The 23,633-nt window shown below is 32.8% G+C and overlaps 3 protein-coding genes across 4 annotated transcripts; 2 read left to right on the plus strand and 1 right to left on the minus strand.

The window, feature by feature from the left end:
- Positions 1–919: 919 nt before the first annotated feature.
- LOC130813963 (glycolipid transfer protein 1-like) lies at positions 920–4,342 on the plus strand. The gene is made up of 7 exons (XM_057679916.1): positions 920–996; positions 1,462–1,658; positions 2,314–2,369; positions 2,601–2,731; positions 2,961–3,096; positions 3,394–3,525; positions 4,180–4,342. The coding sequence occupies exons 2-7, from the start codon at positions 1,538–1,540 to the stop codon at positions 4,213–4,215; spliced, it is 612 nt and encodes a 203-aa protein (XP_057535899.1). The 5' UTR covers positions 920–996; positions 1,462–1,537; the 3' UTR covers positions 4,216–4,342.
- A 1,928-nt stretch (positions 4,343–6,270) lies between these two features.
- On the plus strand, positions 6,271–8,024 carry LOC130813620 (CRIB domain-containing protein RIC7-like). The gene is made up of 5 exons (XM_057679457.1): positions 6,271–6,411; positions 6,789–6,904; positions 7,005–7,108; positions 7,391–7,502; positions 7,597–8,024. The coding sequence occupies exons 2-5, from the start codon at positions 6,859–6,861 to the stop codon at positions 8,022–8,024; spliced, it is 690 nt and encodes a 229-aa protein (XP_057535440.1). The 5' UTR covers positions 6,271–6,411; positions 6,789–6,858.
- A 442-nt stretch (positions 8,025–8,466) lies between these two features.
- LOC130813964 (uncharacterized) lies at positions 8,467–22,959 on the minus strand. 2 transcript variants are annotated; one of them, XM_057679917.1, is made up of 13 exons: positions 22,486–22,958; positions 20,817–20,954; positions 19,932–20,013; positions 19,574–19,650; positions 16,982–17,088; positions 15,516–15,636; positions 13,238–13,354; positions 13,065–13,156; positions 11,150–11,216; positions 10,990–11,068; positions 10,688–10,779; positions 9,900–10,043; positions 8,467–8,856 (listed from the first exon to the last, which is right to left on the minus strand). In XM_057679917.1, exons 1-13 carry the CDS (start codon positions 22,681–22,683, stop codon positions 8,716–8,718), a joined length of 1,455 nt encoding a protein of 484 aa, XP_057535900.1. In that variant the 5' UTR covers positions 22,684–22,958; the 3' UTR covers positions 8,467–8,715. The 2 variants fall into 2 exon arrangements, with proteins under 2 accessions (XP_057535900.1, XP_057535901.1); XM_057679918.1 differs by lacking the exon at positions 13,238–13,354 and having other exon boundaries at positions 22,486–22,959.
- Between the last annotated feature and the right edge of the window lie 674 nt (positions 22,960–23,633).

Raw genomic sequence — 23,633 nt, forward strand, 5'->3', positions numbered from 1 at the left:
TCACCCATGCAGCCGGATTATCTCTGCTGCCCCACGTGACTCGGATATGATGATCAAGTGGTTGCTGTCCCATGCTAGTTCTGAAGAGTTTGAGTGGATTTGTGCTTCTATGTGGGCAAGTTGGTTTGGTAGGAATAAGTATGTTATGGAGGCTGTTGATTGCAATGTGATGCAGCTTTCCATTTCTTTTGTAGAGATGGTGAAGGAGTACAAGGCATATACACAGAAGATTGCGGTCAGTCGAAGTCCAAGGATTATTTCTCTCCAAAAATGGCAACCACCTTGTAATGGCTGGGTGAAAATTAACTTTGACGTTCACCTTAACACGGGTTGTACACGGGGTCTTGGTATTGCTATTAGAAACCACAGAGGTGAGCTGCTTCTTACCGGCACTTGAAGTTGTCAAGCAAATTGGTCAGTTGAGGCGTCAGAGGCAGCTGCTGCTCTGTATGGTCTTGAGGTTGCGAGGTGCATGGGTTACCAACATGTTCATCTTGAAGGGGATGCAATGACTGTGATCACTGCCATTGAGAATAAAGCAAAGGGTCTAACACCTCTTCATTTGATTTATGATAGCATTGCTTGTATTTGGACTTCTTTCCTTGGTTTTTGTATGTAGTCACGTTCGTCAGGGGGAAATATCGTTTCTCATTTGATTGCAAGATGTGAAACGGAATCCCACCACGAAAAAATATGTATGGTTCCTTTCCACATGGTATTCAAACCAGGGTGGATCTTGACCTAATATAATTATCAGGTGATTTAAAAAAAAAATATATTTTATATTAGGATAAATCTATAATTGTAAATAATTGAAAGAAAAAAAATATATATAATATATTAGTATCTCTCTTTGCCACCCAACGAATTTTTTTAAATTACTTATATTCATTTTTTTTTTTTTAAATTTTTTTTTAATTTTCTTTATTTTTGTCATCTTAACTTGATCATCTACTTGTCCATCCTATCTCATGGTACCCAACTTTCATCGCCCTGGTAACGCATTTTCATCTTTTTCCCCTATTTTCAATGAAATTTTATTGCTCTTAAACTCGCAAAAAATTATAGCATAACAATAAATCATCAATTCATCATCATACTCGATAAATGAATCTCGTTTATAGAAATTAAAAATAAATCGCATCTTAATGAATTAATGTATGACTCTTTGTATTGATTGTAGAATCATGCAACCTTTTTTTTCAATTTTATTTTCCATTGATATTTTTTTTTTGAAAAATGCATTTGTTCTTAAAAATACCTTTTTATTCTGCATAGTTTCCGTCCATGTAAATTTGTGATTGATAATAACATTTTTTCAACATGTCTCATTTTTACTAGAAAACAAATTTACGAAGACAAAGATAATATTATATAAATTAGTTTATATATTTATCTTGTTTTGTTTTGTCGAAAAATAATTAAATTAAAATTAAATTATATTTAAATTTTATGATGCAGATGATTGGTGAAAGCTTCTCATCTTTATCGTCCCTTCTTAAACATCTTGCATAATTGAAGTAATTAAAGTGCAAGAATGGAAGGTTCTTTGTTGTTTACGCGTGCATCGGAAGGAGTAAAACATATAAGGTCCGAAGATGGGACTATACTCACCAAGCCATTTTTGGATTTGTGCAAACTACTTTTACCCCTTATAGGTATGTCGGTAGGTATATCATTCTTATTAAAATTTGTTCTGATCTATAATTCTACAATTCTATGATATATAAATAAGCAAGTAATTTAGACTGTACGTAGAATTGTGATGTTGATAGAATTTTATGATTTTAATTTGAATAAAATTTCTAGTAGGATCAAAATACTTGTATTTGAACATATATAATTACATTAAGTCATTAACAATTAAAGTTCTTTATTCATATGGAGTTTTAACTAGTTAATGAATTATTTCTATTTCATTCCTTAAAAATGAAGTTAAAGAAAATTTTAATTGTGATTTTAAACTTTTAAATGATGACTAGGAATTTGAAATTTTAGCATATTTGTTAGTTTTTTAAAATGCCATAAAAAATACCGACAATTTTTAGTTTTATTGGAGTATTATTTAGAGTCTAAAAAACTTAATAAGTTTTAGTTATCATTTTAGAAGTTTTGAACTTAAAATTTAAATTTTTTTATAAATTTTCAAATAAGATAGTCTCATAATTAAAATAACTCTACTAAATTAATTTATTTATATTTAATATATTAAAGTAATTACTTATAATTTTAAAATAATTATTTATTCTCATACATTACAGTATGTTAAAAGATGAAAGAATAATGTTGATTATTTAATGGTTGCACTTGCAGATAAGTTTGGGTCACAAATGTCATGCATAAAGGCTGATGTTGCGTGTAACATTACGGTATGTTAACTGATTTGTTTGCCATGTCATGCATTTTATTTTTCTTATGTTTATTTTAAAAAATGTTGCATTATTAGATAGAAGGAAATAAAAAGGTAAAGTGTATTATGATATTGTCTGAAAAAGATGATATTTGATCAACTAAAACAAAACTCACATTTTTATTCAAATGTTATTTGCATAAATTAGATTTAAACATATTTATTTATTTATATTAGTTGTAATTGGCAGAAATTGGAAATAAAATATGCATCAAACCCTACAAAATACAATAAATTGTATAGTGTGACAAAAGAGGAGGTTGAATCTAAAATAGCAAGAACTACTTCAAGTTGCACCAATGCACTTGTTTGGTTAAATAGGTATTTATCACTTTCATTATCTTATTTATTTATATATATATTTTTTTTATCTATTTGTTATGTTTGTTTATATCAGACTGTAATTTAATTTCATTATTACGAAAATTATATCGTTAATATCTTATATTTTAAATATGTATGATTAGCCGCGCCTATAATAATATGGACAAATAAAAAGAGACTATAATTTAATATAGCTTAAATAAAATAATGACATTTAAATTTTCAGGGCGATGGATTTTATGGTACAACTATTTAGTAACTTAATAGACCATCCAGAATGGTCGATGACACAAGCTTGTACAGATTCTTATAAGAGGACTCTAAAGAAATGGCATGGTTGGGTTGCAATTTCTACTTTTAGGGTATTGTAAACTTTTTTTTTTTTTTCTCAATTTGCATATATTTTTATTTTAAGTTATTTTATTTATTTTGCATTATTTTCTTATTTGAAAATTATACTCCACCACTTTCTTTTACTCTAATCTACATATTTAAATTCTTTATTAATACTTTACTTTCACATATTTTAATCCATCATTTTATTTAATATCACATTTATTACGCTAAAAACAAAATATTACAACTCTTTTTGCTCGTCTTAAAACCATTTAATTTCTCATTGATGCAATAATAATAAAAATCTTACCAAAAACTTGCAGGTGCTCATAAAATTAGCACCGGAAAGGAAGAAATTCATGAGTTCAGTAGGCGGGAGTGTGGAACTTAATGCCCAGATTGAAAAATTATGCACAATATTTGCCCCTGTACTTGAGGACAATCATAGGTTCTTGGTATGTATAATATTGCATGCTATTTTGCTCCATTTATTTTTGTCACGGAAATTAAAAAGTTAAATATAATGGGTTAAAATAGTAGTATATCTAAAATAAGAAACAAAATATAGAGAGTAAAAGTAATTTTGTCGTATTTAAAAAGAAATTAAAACAAATTTATTGGGACATACTAAAATAAAAAATAAGATAACTTGAAAAGGACAAATGAGTATTATTTTACAACCAACATAAAAACTCAAATTGGTTTAGTAGTAAGGTTATGTAAAGATCAAAAGTGACGTAAAAATTAACAAATATTTGAAACATTATATGCATATTAATATTTATAAATACTATATACTCCCTCCGAACCAATTTAGATGTTCTATTTGCTTGGGCACGGTTATTAAGGATGGTGTGGGGTCCATTAAAAAGGGTAAGTAGTGAAGGGTAGTTGGGTAATAAGTAAGGTATATAGGGGTATATTCGTAATTACAGTGTGAACTAAAGATATTTAGGTAAAAAAAAATTGACAAAAATAGAAATGAGACAACTAAAAAAACTTTATCAAATAAGAAAACGGGACAACTAAATTGATTCGGAGAGAGTATTATTTTCATATCAAAACTTTCAATACCACCCGCTTTATCTTAATATGTTGTGATATTGCAGGCGAGTGTAGGAGTTGACGATTTAAAAGCTCCATGAAATGTGTTGTGAAAGTTGAGATAAATTGTTGGACTCTTTTAGAATATTTCTCTTAGCAAATATACAATACAAGGTTCAATTGGTAGATCGTGTAATTAATTTCTTGTAACATTAAAAAGAGTAATTAATTTATTTTGCTCAACTTATCACTTGCCTAATCTTGATAAGTACTACTCTCTACGTCTCTTTAATTTTGCTCCATAATTTATCTTTATGGTAGCAAAATAAATAAAATAGAAATACACCAAATTTATTTTGTTATGATACATTTTTGTATGAAAGTTATAATTTTGTGTGGTTAATATAATGATCAATATTTTTAAAAGATGTTAAATCTTAAGGTTATATATAAGAAGTTAAATATAAATATATTATTGAAAAGTAAACATCAATCACATTAATTTTTGTGTAATTCATATTTTTAAAAGTAAATTAATTTTCCTGCATTTAATGCTTATATGTAGAGTTGCAAGATTTTTTTTTTTTAAATTACAGAGTTGTAAGAATTAGGAAGTAAGAACTAAGAAGTATATATATTATTTTCAAATAAATATAAAATAGATTAAAGCGCAATTTTGTTGTAGTTTGTAGCATAATACTTCTTTCATTCTCTATAAGTCTATATGTGTTCTATTTGTTTTTTATTATTATTTATTTATCAATATTAATTTATATTTAATTCTTATTAGTAATTAAAAAGCAATCATAAAAAAAAGTTCAAATATAATAAAGAAAAATCTTATTTGATTCGTCTAAATATGAATTTTATTAACATTAATATTTATTTTTTTGATAAATTTTGATTATACACTCAAGAATTAAACTAATGCATAATTAAATAGTATGTAAAATTAAATGAGACATTTAAAATGAAATTAGATAGAGTAATTAATATATTTAACGCTAATGCATAACTAGTCTTAGTCGTAATTTTCAACCTTATACTGTGCAAAGTCAAAATTTGAGAGAAAAGATAGTAGACAGACCATAACCACACCATACCCCACTAAAATTACATGTATGATGTATGGTATCCTAAGTCTTAACTGACTAACACCACTCTCTCAGGGAATATTTGCACTTACAAACAATTGTTCAAGACAAAGATGCAAATAATCTCGATACAATTAGTATTAACATTCCCTTACAAATGGCATTAATTCTGATCTAATGACGATTTTGGTAATGCAATTATTATATTCATCCAATAACCCCAATATTTTACTGCTAACATATGCACCCTAAGTGAGTGTTAGAAGAAATTAGTGGCAAACTTTAGTATATAGAATATTAGTGTGGAAAATAATTTCTTTTATCAAAGTCCATGAACTATTGTCATTTTTAACTTTTTAAAATACTATAGATGAAATAATAAATAAAGTGTCACTTATAAAAACCACTAAGTCAGGAGTTGTATCAATCATATAAATTAAAAATTTATTTATAATAAAATGAATATTCCCCATGTAGACATATTTTAGAGCTTTATTCTCAGTCAACTTTATCTATTATATTTATAGCCAACTTTCAGAACCAACTCTATTTTTCAACGTTCATCCATCCATATTAACAAGAAACAAAGAGTTTTATGAACACAGTTTAAGTGTCCATTAGAGTTGCCCTACACGAAATATGTCATTTTATAAACTTAAAAAGAACTCATGCTACCACCAATTAGTTGTAGTGAATCTTATTTGAATTTGTCCATGATTATCTTTTTACCTCGTTATTTGGGTTGTACAAACCTCTTTCTTAAAATTCTAACAAACACAAACATTCAACAAAGAGAAGAGGCTAAATGTAGATAGAGCCAATAAAAGCTATCTTTTTCTTTTCTAATAACAATTAACAACCAATAATATAGTTCAACATAAATCTAACCAATGACTTATAAAAAGTATCCTAAAGATAGACAATGAAAAAAATCAAATAGTTTTATGTTTATTAGCAAGACCATATTAATTTTGGCCTGTAATTAACGAAAGCTAAGCTTAATTAAAACTCCTTAATACAAAGCTTGGCTTGCGTTAATTCTCCTCTCTTTCTTTTTGACATTTTCATTAACGTTTTAATTTCTAGTCTTGTCCAAACTCCAAACACGACAAGTTTTCCTCCAATTATAAATCTTTCTTCTATTTATTTCAAGACAAAAATTTATTGTTTTCGTTATATGTTCGCTTACAGTTTCGCTTCAAGGTTTGATTAAACTTTTTTATTTTCCATTTTTCTTTTGATGTGTATGTGTTCATCCGTTTTATATTTTTTGTTTTGTATAATCAAAAAGTTCTCATAACTTTAATCAAAGTGTAATATTTCATCCAGAAACGTGGGTAGCGCTTGCTACTCCTTGCAACAATACAAATTCACCATTGTTCATTTTAGATATTGTTACATGATGGTAATTGATAATGAAAATTGTTGTACAAGTTGAATTTTAAATCAATAATTATAATGTGAATTTTCGAAAAAGAAAATTATAAAACGTAATTTCATGAAAATATTCTTCCTATCAATCATGTATTGGAATTAAAATCTTCTTTATTTGCTTTTTGATTTTTTTTTTCTTTTTACAGTTAGCTGCAATGGATACAAAAGATTGAGAAAACAAATTTTTACGTGATTATTTCATTGTGTGAGATAAAGATGAAAGGCTTATTGAAGAGCCTCAGATATATTTCCCAGATTTTTGGTGAGACTGCCATTATATTCTATCATCCACAAAAAAAATAGCTCGAACATTATACAACGACTAACAAGATATTTTTGTTCGATTATCGTGTGAAAAATAGAGGATGAAGAGGAAGACAAGGAGATACAAATAGGGTTTCCAACAGATGTTAAGCATGTAGTTCATATTGGTTGGGACGGTCCATCTGAAACTTCACCAAGTTGGGTACGTTTTAATTACCATGCATTTTTTCTTTAACGTCCAGAAATTTAAAATCTTGGAGTCAAAAACTTATGGATTAAACTGAAATATAAGGCATGCGCTTTTTATTTATTTGAAGTTGCATAAAATATTTCCTATCAGTATTAAAAATTTTCTACAGTTGCTCAAATCGTGGGTTTCACTAATAGAATGGTGTGTGTAGAAATGTAAATCAAGGAAAACATAGGTTTTTGTTAGGAATTATATTTTCTTGTAAGCTAAGACATTCGTGTAATTGGTTATTAGATGAATGAGTTTGAATCCCCAGCACCTGGAAATGTATCAGCTCCAGTACAAGTCAATGGAGTAGCTAATTCTACTAGTAGGGAAATCGAGGACCTCGATACTATGTCACAAGGTTCATGTGTTCTATTCTTACCTGATTAGAGTATAGCAAAGTTCATATCCATTTTTCTACTTAGCCATTTGTTTTGATGGTTTGTTGTTTGTAGATTCATCTTCCACAAAGAGAAGTGTTGTGAAAGAGTCTCCGGGGCGAGATGTACCAGGTTTGCCAAAATCATCAAGACGGAGAGCATCATGGGACAACAATAGCATAGGTTCAGCTGATTCCCCGATGGGGAGTCCAAACCACAAGACTAAGTCCTCCAGAAGGCGTCAAAAACAGAAGGAAAGCAGCAGTGGTAGCCCACGAGGAGAATCATCCAACTCACAAGGCCTTCCTAACATACCGAAGAAATCTCGAAGAAAAAAATCCAAAGATAGTGATGGCTCACTCAAATCTTCTTTGAGGTCTAAAGGTTCAAAGAACGGGTCAAGGCACGGTTCTGATGATGGGTCATTGACCAAGCAATATAACAAAGAGGCTAATTCAAGCACGAGTTTGCCTTCACTCAAGGAGGAGGAGGTGAAGTTGTAAACACTAAGATAGGTTTTCAAGGGGACTTTGGGAAGTCTGTATTTTCTCCACAAGAAAAAATACTGGTAGTGTTGTAAAAGGGAAGTGAAAGAGATATATACCAGCATTTAGCTTCTTATTGAGCAAACTAACTTCTTTTTGTTTATTTTGTTGCTTTCGTATAGGTAGAGTTGTAATCTTTTAAAACGAAAACTTTGGGAAGCTACGGAAATTTATTTTTATTTCCGCTTTCTGTAGAAACCCATACTATATTATATTGATGGGTAGGAAAGATCTACAACGAAAAAAAAAAAAAAAAAAACAAGAAAAACACAAAACTTATGTCAATGTTGCACATACTTGTAAAAGATCCCGTCCAAATTTTGTATTCCATAAGTAGTTAGGGGGATCAGTTGTATATGCAAAAGAATATGCAAATACATAAGATGATACATGGGATATGTACAATAATTTCATATCGATCACACTAACCAATCGCAAATCGCCTTTTACAGTTTGATGCAAGAATTAGAGAACTAGTTGCAGCTATTCGAGTAGGTTTGTTATATTCCAAGCAAGCATGGTATAAAGTTTCTAGGTTCTTATATTTACAGTTGTTAAAAACAAGAGTTATATACATGAGAATGAAAGTCAATGGCTTTACCTTCAAAACGAATTTTTCTTGTCAACACGGTTTCCTCTAAATCAGGTGCTAAAGTTTCACATATATGCGCTTCATGTGAAGTAAACCAGCAATAAAGCCCCAAAATAGAATCTCAAGTAACACAAAGGCTAAGGTGCCCCAATGCTTTGAATGCAATACATCTTGCAAAAATGATTCAGTTCCATCAACCTGCACAGCAGACCAATTTCAGGATTTGCTTGAATTACAAAGACTCGAAGCAGTTGAAGGAAAGGCAACATTATTACAGATGTTCAAAGTGCGACCATCCCTGTACCATTCCTAATGGGACTTTAGTTCTTTGGTTTCGCATTATAATATATGGACTGTTAAGATGACTCATTAATCATGTTCACTTCTTATTTATTTGAAGTTGCAGATGATGTTCGCTACCAAGCGTCAATCGGAAATAACCTCTTTATCATCACTAACAAGGATACGGTTGCGTTAATCTAAACCCCTAAAACTCCACTTAGTAGGAGCCAATTTTGGGTGTTGGAGTAATGCAATGGAAAAGGAAGAAAAGATGAAACTTATCCAAAACTAATCTAGAGGTCTTAGAGATAAACCTAAAGATAAATCATTTTCTCAAAAACGAGGAAGTAAAACTTAATAAGTATCAATTTATCAAATCAAGACCATCGGAAAAAATCGTGGATGTCGTCACGAATGCAGTGAGGTCACATGGCACATTGCAGTGTTGCGACTCGTTTTGCGGACATCGTAATGTGAATTGTTAACTTGAAATAAATTCATCTTATAATAATAAATTATGTTTTCTAGAAAATATTTTCAAATTAAAGCTTATAAGACCTTTTAGAACCTAATACACTAAGATAAAAATGGCTAATATGTCAGAATAACAACTTATATTGGTTGTTACTCCATCATTAATCACCGGTTACGTAATGGGGTTTTGCGGTTCGGTAGGCTCAAAATTTGTTATAAAGCGGGTGTCCATGGTCATGACTACCAAGCGCATGTGCTGAAGGATAGTCCGGCATACAAAGTGTCCGCCCAAAGCGAGGGTCCGAAAAAGGGTCCCACCACAGGGTGTAATGAAGGCAAAGCTTACCCTCCATTTCTGCAAGAGGGTGACTCACAGGACTCAATCTCGTGACCTTTCAGTCACACAGCAACACATGAACCTATGTACGAAGAAAATTATTTGTAAATGATCATCGAATGGACCGCATATAGGCAATAAGGGTTACCAAGTTGTTTTCTGGTGAGCCCAAATAGAATCCTTGCAGAACTCCAGAGAAAATCTCACAAGCAGCGAGTGCATATATGATAAGAGCATTCATCCCCATCCATTGCAGTAAGACTACAGGCTTTCTAACTTGTTTCACATCAACCTGAAAAGTATAAAACCACAAAGATCAATTGTAAAAAAATTAATACAAGAGTGGGGAAAGGGAGAAAATAGAGGGGATTCTGGGAGAGGGAAATAGGAGGGGTTTGTAGTATATATCATGTTAATTCTCAACAGTCAATGTATACTTCAGGTTGATTGCAGGGACAGTGTTGCAATAATTTACCTACAAGCACTAAGCAACATATATGTTTCCATTGTTCTTACTCTGTCACTTAGATTAATTGCATAGAAAATAGTTTTTCAAACACATGCACCTTCCTAAAACTGATACTTAGGTTTTATAGAACGGTGAACTGAATTTAAAGGAGTGTCCCTCAACTTGGCCAAGTATTATTGCTATATAGCGAATACAAATGCTCTGGTTCTCATAAACCTTAGGTCAGTATTTATGTTGGGCCAGATAGATAATGGTTTACATGCCTCACAAATGTGAGAAAGGACAGGTACAAAAGGACATCATAAGTATAAGAAAATGAGTTTTATTCTTTGATATAATTCAGTTACATAAAACCATAAAGCGCATATACCTATTCTCTTTTTTTTCTTCTGCTGTATGCAAGAAAATATATGAGACTATATTCTGCGGAGTGCGGACACTCTAAATGTATGGTGGCAATAACTTACTACATAAAAAGTGATGGCAAAGATGAGTCCTGAAGCACCAGCAGTGAGACACATATAGCTAATCGTGTAAAGTGGTTTAGAGAGAGGCATTCCTGAGAAAGAGAAAATATTTAGAGATCGCAAATATTTAGATCAGGGCATGCCATGGTCAACTTATCAACTTCATGACTCAGATTAGAGTGTGTGTATAGCTGTTTGTGTAGAGCAATGAACAGCAGAGGAGCAGGCACAGAAGAGGCAGTTGACCATAACACTCATACTGTAAAGTTAATAGGTTGAGTACACATTAAAGGAAAACATACCTAAAGCCATCAAAACATACCCTGTGAATAAAAGAGGAACAGCAGATACAGACCACAAGAACATTCTTTGTATGTGATCCTGTAGCAAAAGGCATATAATATGAGACAACCTTAAAGAAATTGATGATCATCGATTCCCAATAACTACATATCATCATACCTGAAAATGGGCAATTATTTGGCCAAAATGCAGTCCCACGAAACATGTAGCAGCAGCCATTAATGAGCTGCACTTCAGTGTTCAGAAACAAGTCAACAGGAATAAAAGAAACTGTTGATAATTGGTGACTCGAATCGAGTCTTGATCGTGGTTGTAGATGAATCGATGAATTGAAGTCAAATGAGTGAAGATATGGGTCAGAGACTTAGCTACGAGTCGTCACTTCTGGAGTATAGAAAGCGACGAGTCGTGGCTTCCTCTTTGAAGTCGCATCTTCGGGTCAAAAACTTTGCCACGAGTCATGCATTTTTGGGAACGACTCGTCGCTTTTTGCCACGAGTCATTGCTCACTGGAGACGACTCATCGCTTTTTGACGGTTACGCTTTTTGTCTTATTTGCTCGTGGGTTTTGACGGTTATTTGAGTTTCTTGGAGCCCAAGTATCTTTTAATTACGTTTTAGTATTTATATCTCCTTCTATTAGTGCTAGGGTTGTAGGGGATTCACAAATAGAGAGATCACAAGAGAGCCATTGTATTTGTGAGTGAAATTCTTGATTCATTTTGTAATTCTTTGCGATCATAATGAAATCATTTGATCTCAGTACTGGTGGACGTAGCTATCATGATAGTGAACCACGTTAAATCTCTTGTGTCATTTTCTTATTGTTTGCATTGAATTTCTTTATTGTTTCATCATTGTTCATCGATCTTACTTCCGCTGTCGCACAACAATTGGCATCAAGAGCTCAAGTTTAAGTCCTTGGAGAGTTTTTGAGTGAAACAATGGCTGGAGATTCTATAATAAGAATTGAGAAATTTACCGGGAAAAATAGCTTCGGGCTATGGCAAATAAAGATGAAGGCTTTGTTCAAACAACAGCAAATCAGGCGTCCATTGGCTCCAAAGAGTACTACTACGTGGTTGAAAGACGGACTAACTGACGGGTAATTAGCAGTAATGGAGGAAAAGGCTCATTCTACCATTTTGCTAAGTTTGGATGATCATATCATCACGGAGGTCGTTGATTAGGCTATAGCGGCGGAATTATGGTTGAAATTGGAGTCATTGCATATGGCTAAGTTGCTGACCAACAAATTATTGTTGAAGCAGCGGTTGTTCAGCCTCGGAATGCATTCACGTACTCCCTTACAGAAACATCTTGAAAAACTTCAACTCTATTTTACTTGATTTGCATAACTTAGATGTTAAGATAGATGATGAGGATGCTGCATTGATTTTACTTGTGTCTCTACAATCTAGCTATGAAAATTTTGTTGAGTCTTTTGTTGTTGGTAAGGACTCACTGACCTTAGAAGAAGTGAAGGCAACACTTCATACTAGGGAACTAGGCATATTAATGTATACATGTGAACTGTAAAAATATACATGTGTATTTGCCAAAGACAAACAAACTAGGTAGCCGGAATGCACCAGAAGAATTAATCAATAGCTGTTGCCCCTCTGCATTTGGGTCAAACAGTGACACAGCTCCAAACTTATGGTTGTGCAACAAATAAAAGAGAAGTGTAAAGAGGAAAACAAAGAAAAGGAAAAAGAGAAATCATTAGGCCGACGGCGACATGGGGGCTTTAAAGGACTTAATTTACTGAATGGCCACCAAAAGAAATTTCCTTACAGCAGGAGGTGCCAACAATGGGAGCTCCAGACTTGAAATTTACAATTGGGTTTCTAACCAATAGAATTCTTGTATGCTCTGTGCTATGACTTCTCAGAGAAAGGGACGGAAAGTAGATGCACACAGTTAGTGGTGATCCAATCTTACAAATGATTCTCTCCAGTCCTCTATTCTATTATGATAAAATTGCAACTAATTCAAAGAAAACCAAGATTTACTTTCAGAATTTTTTTACCAAGAGTTGTCCCAGTTGTATAGGGTAAGGAGGGGTAGATACCTTAATACTCCCTCTGGATCAAAAGGAGCAAGGCACCATCCAGGTGCATTTGGTGGCAATGGCCCATAGTCTGGAGAGTTGATACTACATTCCTGTATCAGCAATCATAATATATCACATGAAACCAAAACTAATTAAAAAACATAAATCAGTTAAGCCCTTGTAGAACAGACCTTCACTCTTCGGTACACAGGACGCTGGTACAAATGACTTAGGCCAAGTACAAGTCTGTCAATGAACCCAACTGCATTACAAGCAGGATCAAGACTACCCCTTACTTCGCATTGAACCTAGTTTGTAATTTGACGTAGAATTAATTATAACTCATGAGCAACCACAATTTTGACATCATTCAAACACCCTTAAATTTAATAATTAATTCCTTAATCAGTGAAACACAATCTAAGGGAATGAAAAAGCTTGCCAATTAAAGAACCAAGTGATTAAGATAATTTTATCTTGAAATACAAAAGGTTGTATGTTTAGTTTTGGAGATAACTACTCGATAAAATTTCTTTGCAAACCACAACCTAACACCAAACTTTCTGTTTTAGTATCAATACCCACTAACGGCCATAGTGTAAAATAAAGACATAATGTCTCTATTGACCAAGTCCTATAAATTCAATATTTATCGATAATACATGCATCATAAAAGTGTAAAAAAAAACATGTTTTAGACGGGTTCAAGAGATCTTTTATAGTTTGGGCCAATGAGTACAACAATTCATCACCTCCGTTAAAGCATCACCATGACAATTACTGCAATCATAACCATAGTTATCAGAATTCCGATTCTGATCTACGATTCTACGATCTTACGATCCAAAAATAGGCGACCGATCCGGATTGTAGGTAGGATCTTAATGTCGTAGAATCTTGTGATCCTACTTAGCTCAAGAATTTAGGTGGTAGGATCATAACACCATTCTACGATCCACGATCTAACGATCCGATTATACGTGGATAGTTGCAATCGTAAAATATTTTCATATAATATAGATTTCACTATGTGTAAATAAAAACTTAAAATAATTATATTAATACTTTTATATGATTCATGTTTTTCTTGATTTGCTGTTAAAAAATGATTATTAAAAGTATTTTTTTAAAAAAACTTAAGAGATGAAGTCAAATAAGGTTTTACTTGCACCTTAAAACTTAAAAAGATAAGAAATATAATTGATAATCGGTAATCCAAAGCCCATTAATGTATATTTGTAGGATCACACGATCTTACGATCCGATTCTACCGATTTCGATCCTACACCCTCAACGATCCTAGGTAGAATCTTGATCCTAATAACCTTGAATCCTTGATCATAACCAAAATAACATTTTTGCACAATACTAACACCTGCTCTTAGAAAATCCAATAACAAGCCCCAAGGCTCCCAATTGATTTTACCTTCCCTCTATGGTGCGAAAACAAGGTCGAGTTGTATCATCACGGTCGCATCATAAAGGTTTTCAAATATATAGAGCAGATATTACCCGTGTTATAAGGGTATCAAAAAGCATTTTAGGCCAATTCACGGACATCACATGGTTTCAATCGATATCTGGTGGGACGATAACCATCACTTTTGTAAAAACACGAACGTGTCTGTTACCGCAATTGCGATCGTCACCACATTTTTTCACTATGCTTCTCTCTATTTTTAGCATTAAAGTTTGAGCTCTTTGGATCAAGGATAACCCCCCTCTAAATTACTTCCCTCTCTTTTCATCTCATTTAGAGGGGGTCGGTTTGATTAAGAATATTTACTTGGAAAATTGTTTATCCCGTTTTTGACTGCATGATCTTTGTTTAAAAAACCAGTAAATGTTTTTTTTTTTATTGAAATTTCACATTTATCATGTTATGAATTGAATTCTCTCCTAAAGTCAGATGAGTCAATTTTCGCAAGTAAACATTGATCTCAAATTTCCAATTGTTGGTTGTAACTGTACCTCCAAAAAACTCTATTATCATTCTAGTCTTTTCTGCTTATCTTTGCTGAATTGTTTTCTCATTTAATTTAACTAGCTACCTAATTCAACACAAAACTTTTGTTATCATTGAGGGAGAATTCAATACTTTAATGCATCCGCATATTTTTTCATCCATGAGACAATAATCACAGCAGATTTCAAGGTTACTTATATCCTTCTATCTAGCTTTTTTCAATCATGTCGTTATTGTACAAATCCAATTGATATTAACTTACATTTTCCTCATCTGTTTGTTTTTTTTTTACTTCTGTTATCTGTACTTAAAACTTCTGCTTCCCAACTATACCAGCGCTTCTTTACACTACTATTTCCTTTATTAGTATGATATACTAACTTGAGATTCATATTCTTCAGAGCATAAGTTTTCATTTCATAAAAACAAGTAGAACTATTTCAAAAAAAAATATGAAATTTAGATGGAAAGAAAGAGATATATGCGGAAACCTATTAACTTACAGTTTGAGCACTTGAAGAAAACAATGCTGAATCTGCCTCATGAAGTGCAAAATCCCAGCTAGGAACTTTAAGTCCATAAAGCAAGCAAATATAGATGATACACAACAACACAGTTATCATCCTGCACATGGAACCAAGAGCAACTGAATAAACAAAACTTTATCAGAACAGTCAAAGACATCCATAAGAGTACAACTTATAAAGATCATCAACCTATAATAGGATGCTTCAGCTTTAAAGGTTTAATCACATGGTTGACAAATTAACAGCCATTCATTATTAACTCCACTTCATTAATATTGGAAGTACATCAGAAAAAAAAGAAGTTACTAATTCCTGGAAATTGTGGGCAGCCTGCACTTGGCCCTCAAACAAGATAATAACCAATGAAACAGTAAAGTTTTGATGGGTGTGCCCTTAGTTCTATGCCTGAATTTACTGTTTTATACTTGAAACACTTTGTGTCAAGACAATAGCTCACAAGCAACCAAGTTTTATTTGTTGCCTTACTTTGGATGTTCATGGGAAAGCATGAAGAGGTTGAAGACTTTACGTGTTGTAAGGATTTACATGAATTGTTACTACACTTAATAAGGTCTAATATTTTACTCTCTGATAATAAAGTGGTTGGGTATGAGAGATACAACTTAGCAGCTTAAGAGGTGGGAAAAACTACAAGTTCTGATCATTTTTGAATTTAAGAGTGTGAAGGTAGAGTGAAGCAACTTGAGCACTCCAAAGGCTGTCCTTACGTTTTGGATTCTGCCAGTTTGTTTCTTCTACTAGCAGTCAGTTACTTGTAACTTTCCAAAGTACCTTTGCCATCTAAAAGAGAGTTTTAAAGTTTGTGGTCAACTATGGTGAGTTTTGATCAAAATTGAGTTCGGTTAGCACGTTCTTGGTGACTGCTTACTTGTCACTATAATCAGCTTGGTGTTAGCTGAAGAGAGCTTTAAAGTTTTTGGTCAACTATGTGTTATCATCAAACTGCCCTTCAAACCTTAAGAACTCGACTTTGTGTTAACTCTTAAGGTTTTATCCTCTTAAAATGATCCTTTATTTTAAACTCTTAAGAACAAAATTTGATTTTTGGAACATCAATTTGAGCTTTTTATACCAAAAAAAAAAAAATTGTGGCTTGACACTCAGATTTAGATCAATTTTGGCTACAGTTCAAGTTCATTCACACAAATATGTGATGCTCCTAATTTTTTTTTTAACTATTGGCAACAGTTTCACATTTCTTTCATTAGCTTGAAAAAATTCATCTCTCATGCAATGACCTTCCTCACCATAACTCAACCAAAATCATGTTGTAGATTAGGTCCAAAGCAAAAAAGGTTGGTCTTAGGATTAAAGTTTGTGACTCATTAATATCAAAATCAAACTCTATACAATGGAATAAATTAAACATATTAAGGCTCAAATATATGTTGCAGCAAATGTCTGAGTCAAACCGATTTCACCATTGTATGCAGTATCTTCGCAAAAATGCCAAATGTGAGTCCACTTGTAAATCCCTGACTAGCCAAATTTCTGAAATGGAAGCCAACAGGTATCCAACTGAAATCCTCTGTAATTTTGAATATACTCAGAAATCAGCTCAAAAATAAAGCAACAACAACAATAACATTCAAGTACTTTAACGAAAACTCAATTCTAAAGGTTTGACCTTTAGGTGGTTATCATTTAAATGTCCGACCTTTCATTTAACCTACAAAGGTCTCAAAGCATGTCATTTTCTTCTAAAGCTCCTACTGAATTTCTTCACCTTTATTCCAAAAAAATTACTTGCCACATGTACAACTTACTAATTTTTATTTTTTGGATTTTAACAAAATTAAAAAATAAAAAAGGAAAATAAAAAAATTAAATAAAAAAGGTTTTGAAATTTTTTTTAAAAAATTAAATTCCTCCCTTCCCTTCATTAGCCCCCTCCACCACCACAACCAACACCACCACCACCATAATCCCCTTTTCCTCACGCCACCCGTTCCCCTCCTTTTTTCTCGCACCACCACCACCACCACTTCCCTCCCCACTCAAAACCCAAACCCTTCAAATTGGGGAAATTTTTGATTACTTTCAATCAAATTCTACCTAATTTGAGACGGAATTTGATCAATTAGGGTTAGAGTTTGTTCAATTGACAAAAACATGTAGGCTAAGCAGCTCAAGTTACACAAACATATGATGTTTCTATGAACAATTGATTGATTTTATGTATGATTTTGTACGGAAAGGAAAGAGAAAGGGGTGGTGGTGGCGTAAGGAAAAGGGGGGGAGGAGAGGCAGGAGGAAAGGGGTTGGGATGGGGCAATGGGGGAGTACGGTGGCGGTGGTGGTGGTAGGGGAGGGAGAATGTTTAGTGAATGGGAAGGGAAGAGAACTGACTTATTTTCCTTCTTTCTCTATCCTATTTATTTACCTTTTTAACTTAATTTTTTAAGCGTTTTTGATAAAATTATAAACGAATGAAATGTGAAACGTGGCCAAACTGGTTAGAGATCATTAGACATTTTGAAGAAAATGATATGCAAAGTTCCAACATTTGTAGGTTAATGTGAAAGTTCGGACCTTTAAAAGATAATCACCTAAATGTCGGACCTTAAGAGTTAAGTTTTCATACTTTAATATCATTAAGTGTCTCCTACCCTAAGAGGTTTTGGGGATAGATGTATGCAACCTTTATCCTTGTCTTAATAAAGATGTTGTTTCTATTGACCCTAGGAAGCAAGCATCATCAACAAATTTACATGAATATGTAGAACCTAAAATGTAGTAACTTAAGCAACCACTGACTTTAATTTAGAACTTCAGATCTAAACAACAACAAAAGCAAACTTGAAAAGTAAAGTCAAAGAAGCAAGCAATCGTTCACAAATTCTGACCTGCAACTAAAGAATCTTGTTATACAGTTTTTAATGGAAGACCAAAACTTCATTAATCATGTATCAGCATGTAAGAAGTCAGACTTGGGCTAAATTTCTCAATTTTGCATGGAACAGAAGCATACCTTATCCTGTTTTTTTAGTGTCAAAACACTTACCTTTTTAGCTCTCTTAAAGTTGTAATCATTAAATTATTTGGTTTAAGTTTCTCTCTTCCCCTTCTTATCACTTTGGAACTTTTCCCATCCCTCTATATCTCACAACTCATCACCTGAACCTTTTTAACATTTGTGTCAGCCCCAAACGCTTCATCTATTAATATTTGTGGCAGTCCCAAATGAAATACAATTAAAGCACTAAAGTTGGACAAAGTGAAGATGCGAGAGCCTTTATTCTGGTAGATAGCCTCAATCACATTATACTTTGTGCTTACACATATTTTTTCCCAACGCCTACATTAGGACAGGGGAAAGGAGAAAAAAAGAAGCCAATGGTATTTTATAGTTTACTGCAAATTGTAATTTCCTAGAACCCGATTTGGTTGGGGGAATGTTGAGTCCGAGTATCACCAGATTCTTCTTTTTTTGGTCCATTTGCCCAATTCTAAACTCATTTTTCCTAAAGTAGAACTATGTAAAATAGATCCTAATTACCATTATGTTGCTTCTATTTTGACATTGCACCATTGCATTTCATTTTCCAAGAAAGGTCATTTTTTTCGTTTTCCTTCAAGTTCATAGTAATTATTCTTTTGTACTCAAATAAAAGATACAATTTTCAAACAAAAGCACAAAAAAGAAAAAAGACCTATGTTTCCTCTCCGATTATATCTATAGTAATTCAGGAACTTTTTCTTATTTAGGAGAGTCAAAACTCAACACACAATTTCTCATATGGATAAGAGCATTACCATTTACAATGGAGCACAACATGCTTCAAGGTCTACATTGCATAAATATGACAAAACAAATTTGTTCCATTTGTTTAATGTTTCAGCTTGTACCAACATAACATTAAGGTTCAAAAGACAAACAAGGGACATACAGGAAGACAAGTAAAATATGCCTTTTCATCATGAAAATCCTCATCCTAATGGACAAAATCAAAGATAGGAAATACATCAAATGTTAAACCACAAATTGAGCATTAGTAAATTCAGGAAGCTACCTGCAGCACACCAAACCAACGTATCTTCTCCACATCAACACCAAATGTTAATGTTTTCCTTCCATGAAAAAAACCACCTACACTAGCATCCCTAGAGAAAATCAGGGGTAAAATATGAAAATGAAAAATTCATAACTCAAATCCACAAAAAGATCCATACAATTTGAACCCTAATAGCTACGGAATATGGACTTCACATTCACCACTTAACACACTATCTTCATCACAGTATATGTATGGTGTTACCACAAACTCGGAGCTTGAGACAACAAATTATATGCATAAAGAGCCTGTAGCTGTAGAGCATGTGATACAGAAGAAGCAGTGAAATTATGAAATAACCACCTATAGCACACACCTTGCAAGAAGATCCCCAGAAGAAAGAGCTTTATTGCCCTTAGAATGACTTTCTTTGTTGCTGTAGACTTGCTTTGAACTTTCTGACAATTTAAAACAAATCCAAGATTTAGCAAAGTATCCTTTAAGAAAAAGGCACATGCACATTTACATACACAACCTAAAATGATCTTCTGCTAAATATTAAATTTGTGTTCCCAAGAAACACTAATTTTACAACCAAGACTAAGTTTGATCCTTATCATGGAAGGGTCACTTCTGCCAGAAGAAAAACCAAAGAGGGATTCATAGTAAAAAACTATTCAATATAATGCATTTACAAAACGTATTAATTGCCACTCCTAACGCTTTTCGCCAAACTGTTTTGCCACAACAACTATAAGGTCATTTTAATTTCTTGACTCACAAGGCAACATGTAAATTAAGCAAGAAGGGTTTGCTTAACAAATGAAATAGAAACAAACTCCACCCTTTTTACCAAAGAATTTTACTCCAGCTAATCGTGACCCCTAGGGATTCTAGCTTGTCTCCATCACTCCAACTTGGCAGTAACCACAGTTAACAAAATCCCCAACTCTTAATTGAATAAGGGACAAAGCAAACCAATTGTTGAAGTTAGAGATAAACATGTCACAAGTGACAAACCTTGATTTAGAATTGAAATTGCCAAATATATATATATATGTATATATATATATATATGTATATATATGTATATATATATATATATATATGTATATATATGTATATATATATATATATATATATATATGTATATATATGTATATATATGTATATATATATATATATATATATATATATATATATAAGGCCAGAATTGCAAACAAAATCAGAAATGTTAATTGCACAAAAACACTTATTATACCTTGAATACTAAACCAATTGAAACACCAACAATGAAGAGGAAAAAGGGCATCACAAAATCAGCTATTGTCACTCCAAACCAAGGAGAATGATTTATAAGAGGAAAAGCTCCTCCAGCATCATCAACCAAAATCATAAGCTGTAAACAAAGAACAAAAGGAGGAAACCAATATGAATTAATTCAAATTCAAATTTCAGTCTTGACACGTAGTAAATATGAAAATAAAACATAAATCGTATCAGTCATCACAAGACACCAACATCAGAGAAAAAGTTACAAGACTTACTTTAAAAATGAATATAGAACATTTTCCTCGCAATATTTTAAGTGCGCCACTTTCCTTTTCGGAAAATTCATAAACTAAAGCATCATTTATTTCCTTATATAGATACTTTTTAGAATGTAAAATAAAATGTTACCACACATGACACACTCTCTCCCTTTCACATGGGCATTTAGTACACTCACACGCTTTCTCGTCATTTCTAATTGTACCTGCCCATGAGAGATGATGCATTTAGAAAATGGAGCAAATACTTGAATCCATCCAATAAGGCACACAAGCACAATTAATGTTCCCAAGACGCGATTAGCCAATCATTTTCCTATAAAGCATCACAATTAAGGAACCGCTAATCAGTGATCTATATAATGAATCAATTATATAGATCACAATGAATGTTTTATCTAACTCACAACACGATTTTTCCAAAACCACTTGTATGTAAGTTCATTATAGAGTGTTAAGTGATAGCTTTGTGCATCTTAGTTCAAGCACTAGCAAGAAGCAAGATGTTTGTATTAGAGTTTCTAAAGGCAATGTGCAAAGTGGAGTAAGATTACATCCAAATTCCAAATTCATGAAAAAATCACTTTCTCTCCATTCGGTAGTTGGTAAATGATGGTAATGGTTATAATATTTGGTGCATTTTTGGAAGGAAAACCATGTACATCATCCCTTTTTCTTATTAAAGTTTGTTATCATCCATTACAACGTTGGGAAGGTGATATTGAGTGGCAAGTGATACTTACGAAGAAAAATCCATAAATGGTGATATAGATTCATAACCATAGGAATGACATGTGTCTTTACCATCACGGCGTCATTTTTAATACGGACTACCAAAAGGACTGTTAGTACATGATACATGCAAGTATGGCTAATCCTATGCTATCACTAGCACTTCTCATAAACGCACATAATTCATAGCATTTCTCTCCTCCTTAACATTCCCTATCACAATTTAACACAAGGCTCTATTGAAAAGATTTCTGTTTTCTTTTTATGATTCAAGGAACCTAAGGAAGTAATCAAACTTCATGTTTCCTTTTTTTCTTTTTGTTTTTTTTCCCTCCCAAACAGAGTTATCAACCAAAGAGACAGAAACATCCCAATTCCGAATTCAACCTACCATTTCCAAGCATAAGTTCACAGTCAACTCTAAAGCATCACAAATTGATTAAGTTTCGTAAACAAATAGTTCTTTTCAAATTATAGTTCGATCAATCAAACTAAACTCACAAATTCCTAACCTAATCAGCTTTTCTTGTTACTGATTTTGGAAATTTTCAATCCATAACTAGATAAAGTATAACTCAAAACATAACTATATACTCATTCAAAAAGCTCCGCAACTACAAAAATGAAGAAATTCCGAAAAAAACATACAGCGATAGTTAAGCCGCGAAAAACATCAAGAGAAACGAGCCGCCGATTCTTCAGAGGAACCGTCGATGACGATGATGATAAATCGGCATTAGCTTCAAGACTTTGAGAAGATGAAGAAGGAACTATCTCATCTTCAATGACTCTTTGAATTTCTGAAGGTCGAAGAAGAGGCGTTTCAATTTCTCTGTCCTCCGCCATTGTTGTAGTTCTTGAGCTAGTAATGTAAGGAGATTAATCAAGATTTTCTTCTTCTCGGCATCAAAGGGAGAGATGTGGAGTTGAGAGAGAAATTGAGCTGTCTTGAAGAGGAAAGCAGTCTTTATTGACTAATACTCCATTAAATTAAAGTTAGTTGGTTCCGGTTCCGGTCTGCGGACGGAAATATGGTGCCGAGAGGGATGTTATGACGAAACGACAACGTTTGAAGTTTAGTTTATGGAATTTCCTTCTTTTCTAACTCCCCATTTCTGAAGCGTTTTAGTGGGGTTAGAACTCTAGAGCATCTTTAATGATTACCGAAAAAAGAGGTTATCACACCATTTTATAATTTTTTATCTCCTAAAATTTATTTTTCAACCTAATTTTATAATTTGTTTTTTGAAAATCTCTTATTTTTTATCTACTCTACTATACTTTCTTTCTCTTAATTTATCTAATATTTATCCTTATTTTTCCTATATCATTTTCATGTACAAATTTAATTAATACTCCCTCCGATCCTTTAATTTAGTCCCATTTCCTTATTTGGCAAAACCTTGAATTAGTCCCATTTCTATTTTTGGCCATCCTTTTTTACTTAAATACCCTTAGTTCACACACGTAATTACGATTTTACCCCCGTTAACCCTACTAACCTAAAATAATTAACACTCTAAACTCACATTAATCACTCCCTCCCTTTTATAACCTCACCTACTCTGAATCCCTTCCCATCCCTCCCTCTCTCTCCCTCTCTCTCATCTTCATCTGTTCGTGTTCTTCACTGATCTGCATCTTCATCTGAATCCCTTGGTTTACGGTTTATTATCTTCATCTTCATTTTTTATCCACCATCTTCGTCTTCTTTGAAACCCTAATGCTTTTAGGGGTTTTGTAAATCTGGGTTTTTTCCCATCTTATCTGGGTTTTTTCGAACATGGCCTCTCCAA

Source organism: Amaranthus tricolor, chromosome 5 (genome assembly GCF_026212465.1).
Source record: "Amaranthus tricolor cultivar Red isolate AtriRed21 chromosome 5, ASM2621246v1, whole genome shotgun sequence".
Taxonomy (NCBI): Eukaryota; Viridiplantae; Streptophyta; class Magnoliopsida; order Caryophyllales; family Amaranthaceae; genus Amaranthus; species Amaranthus tricolor.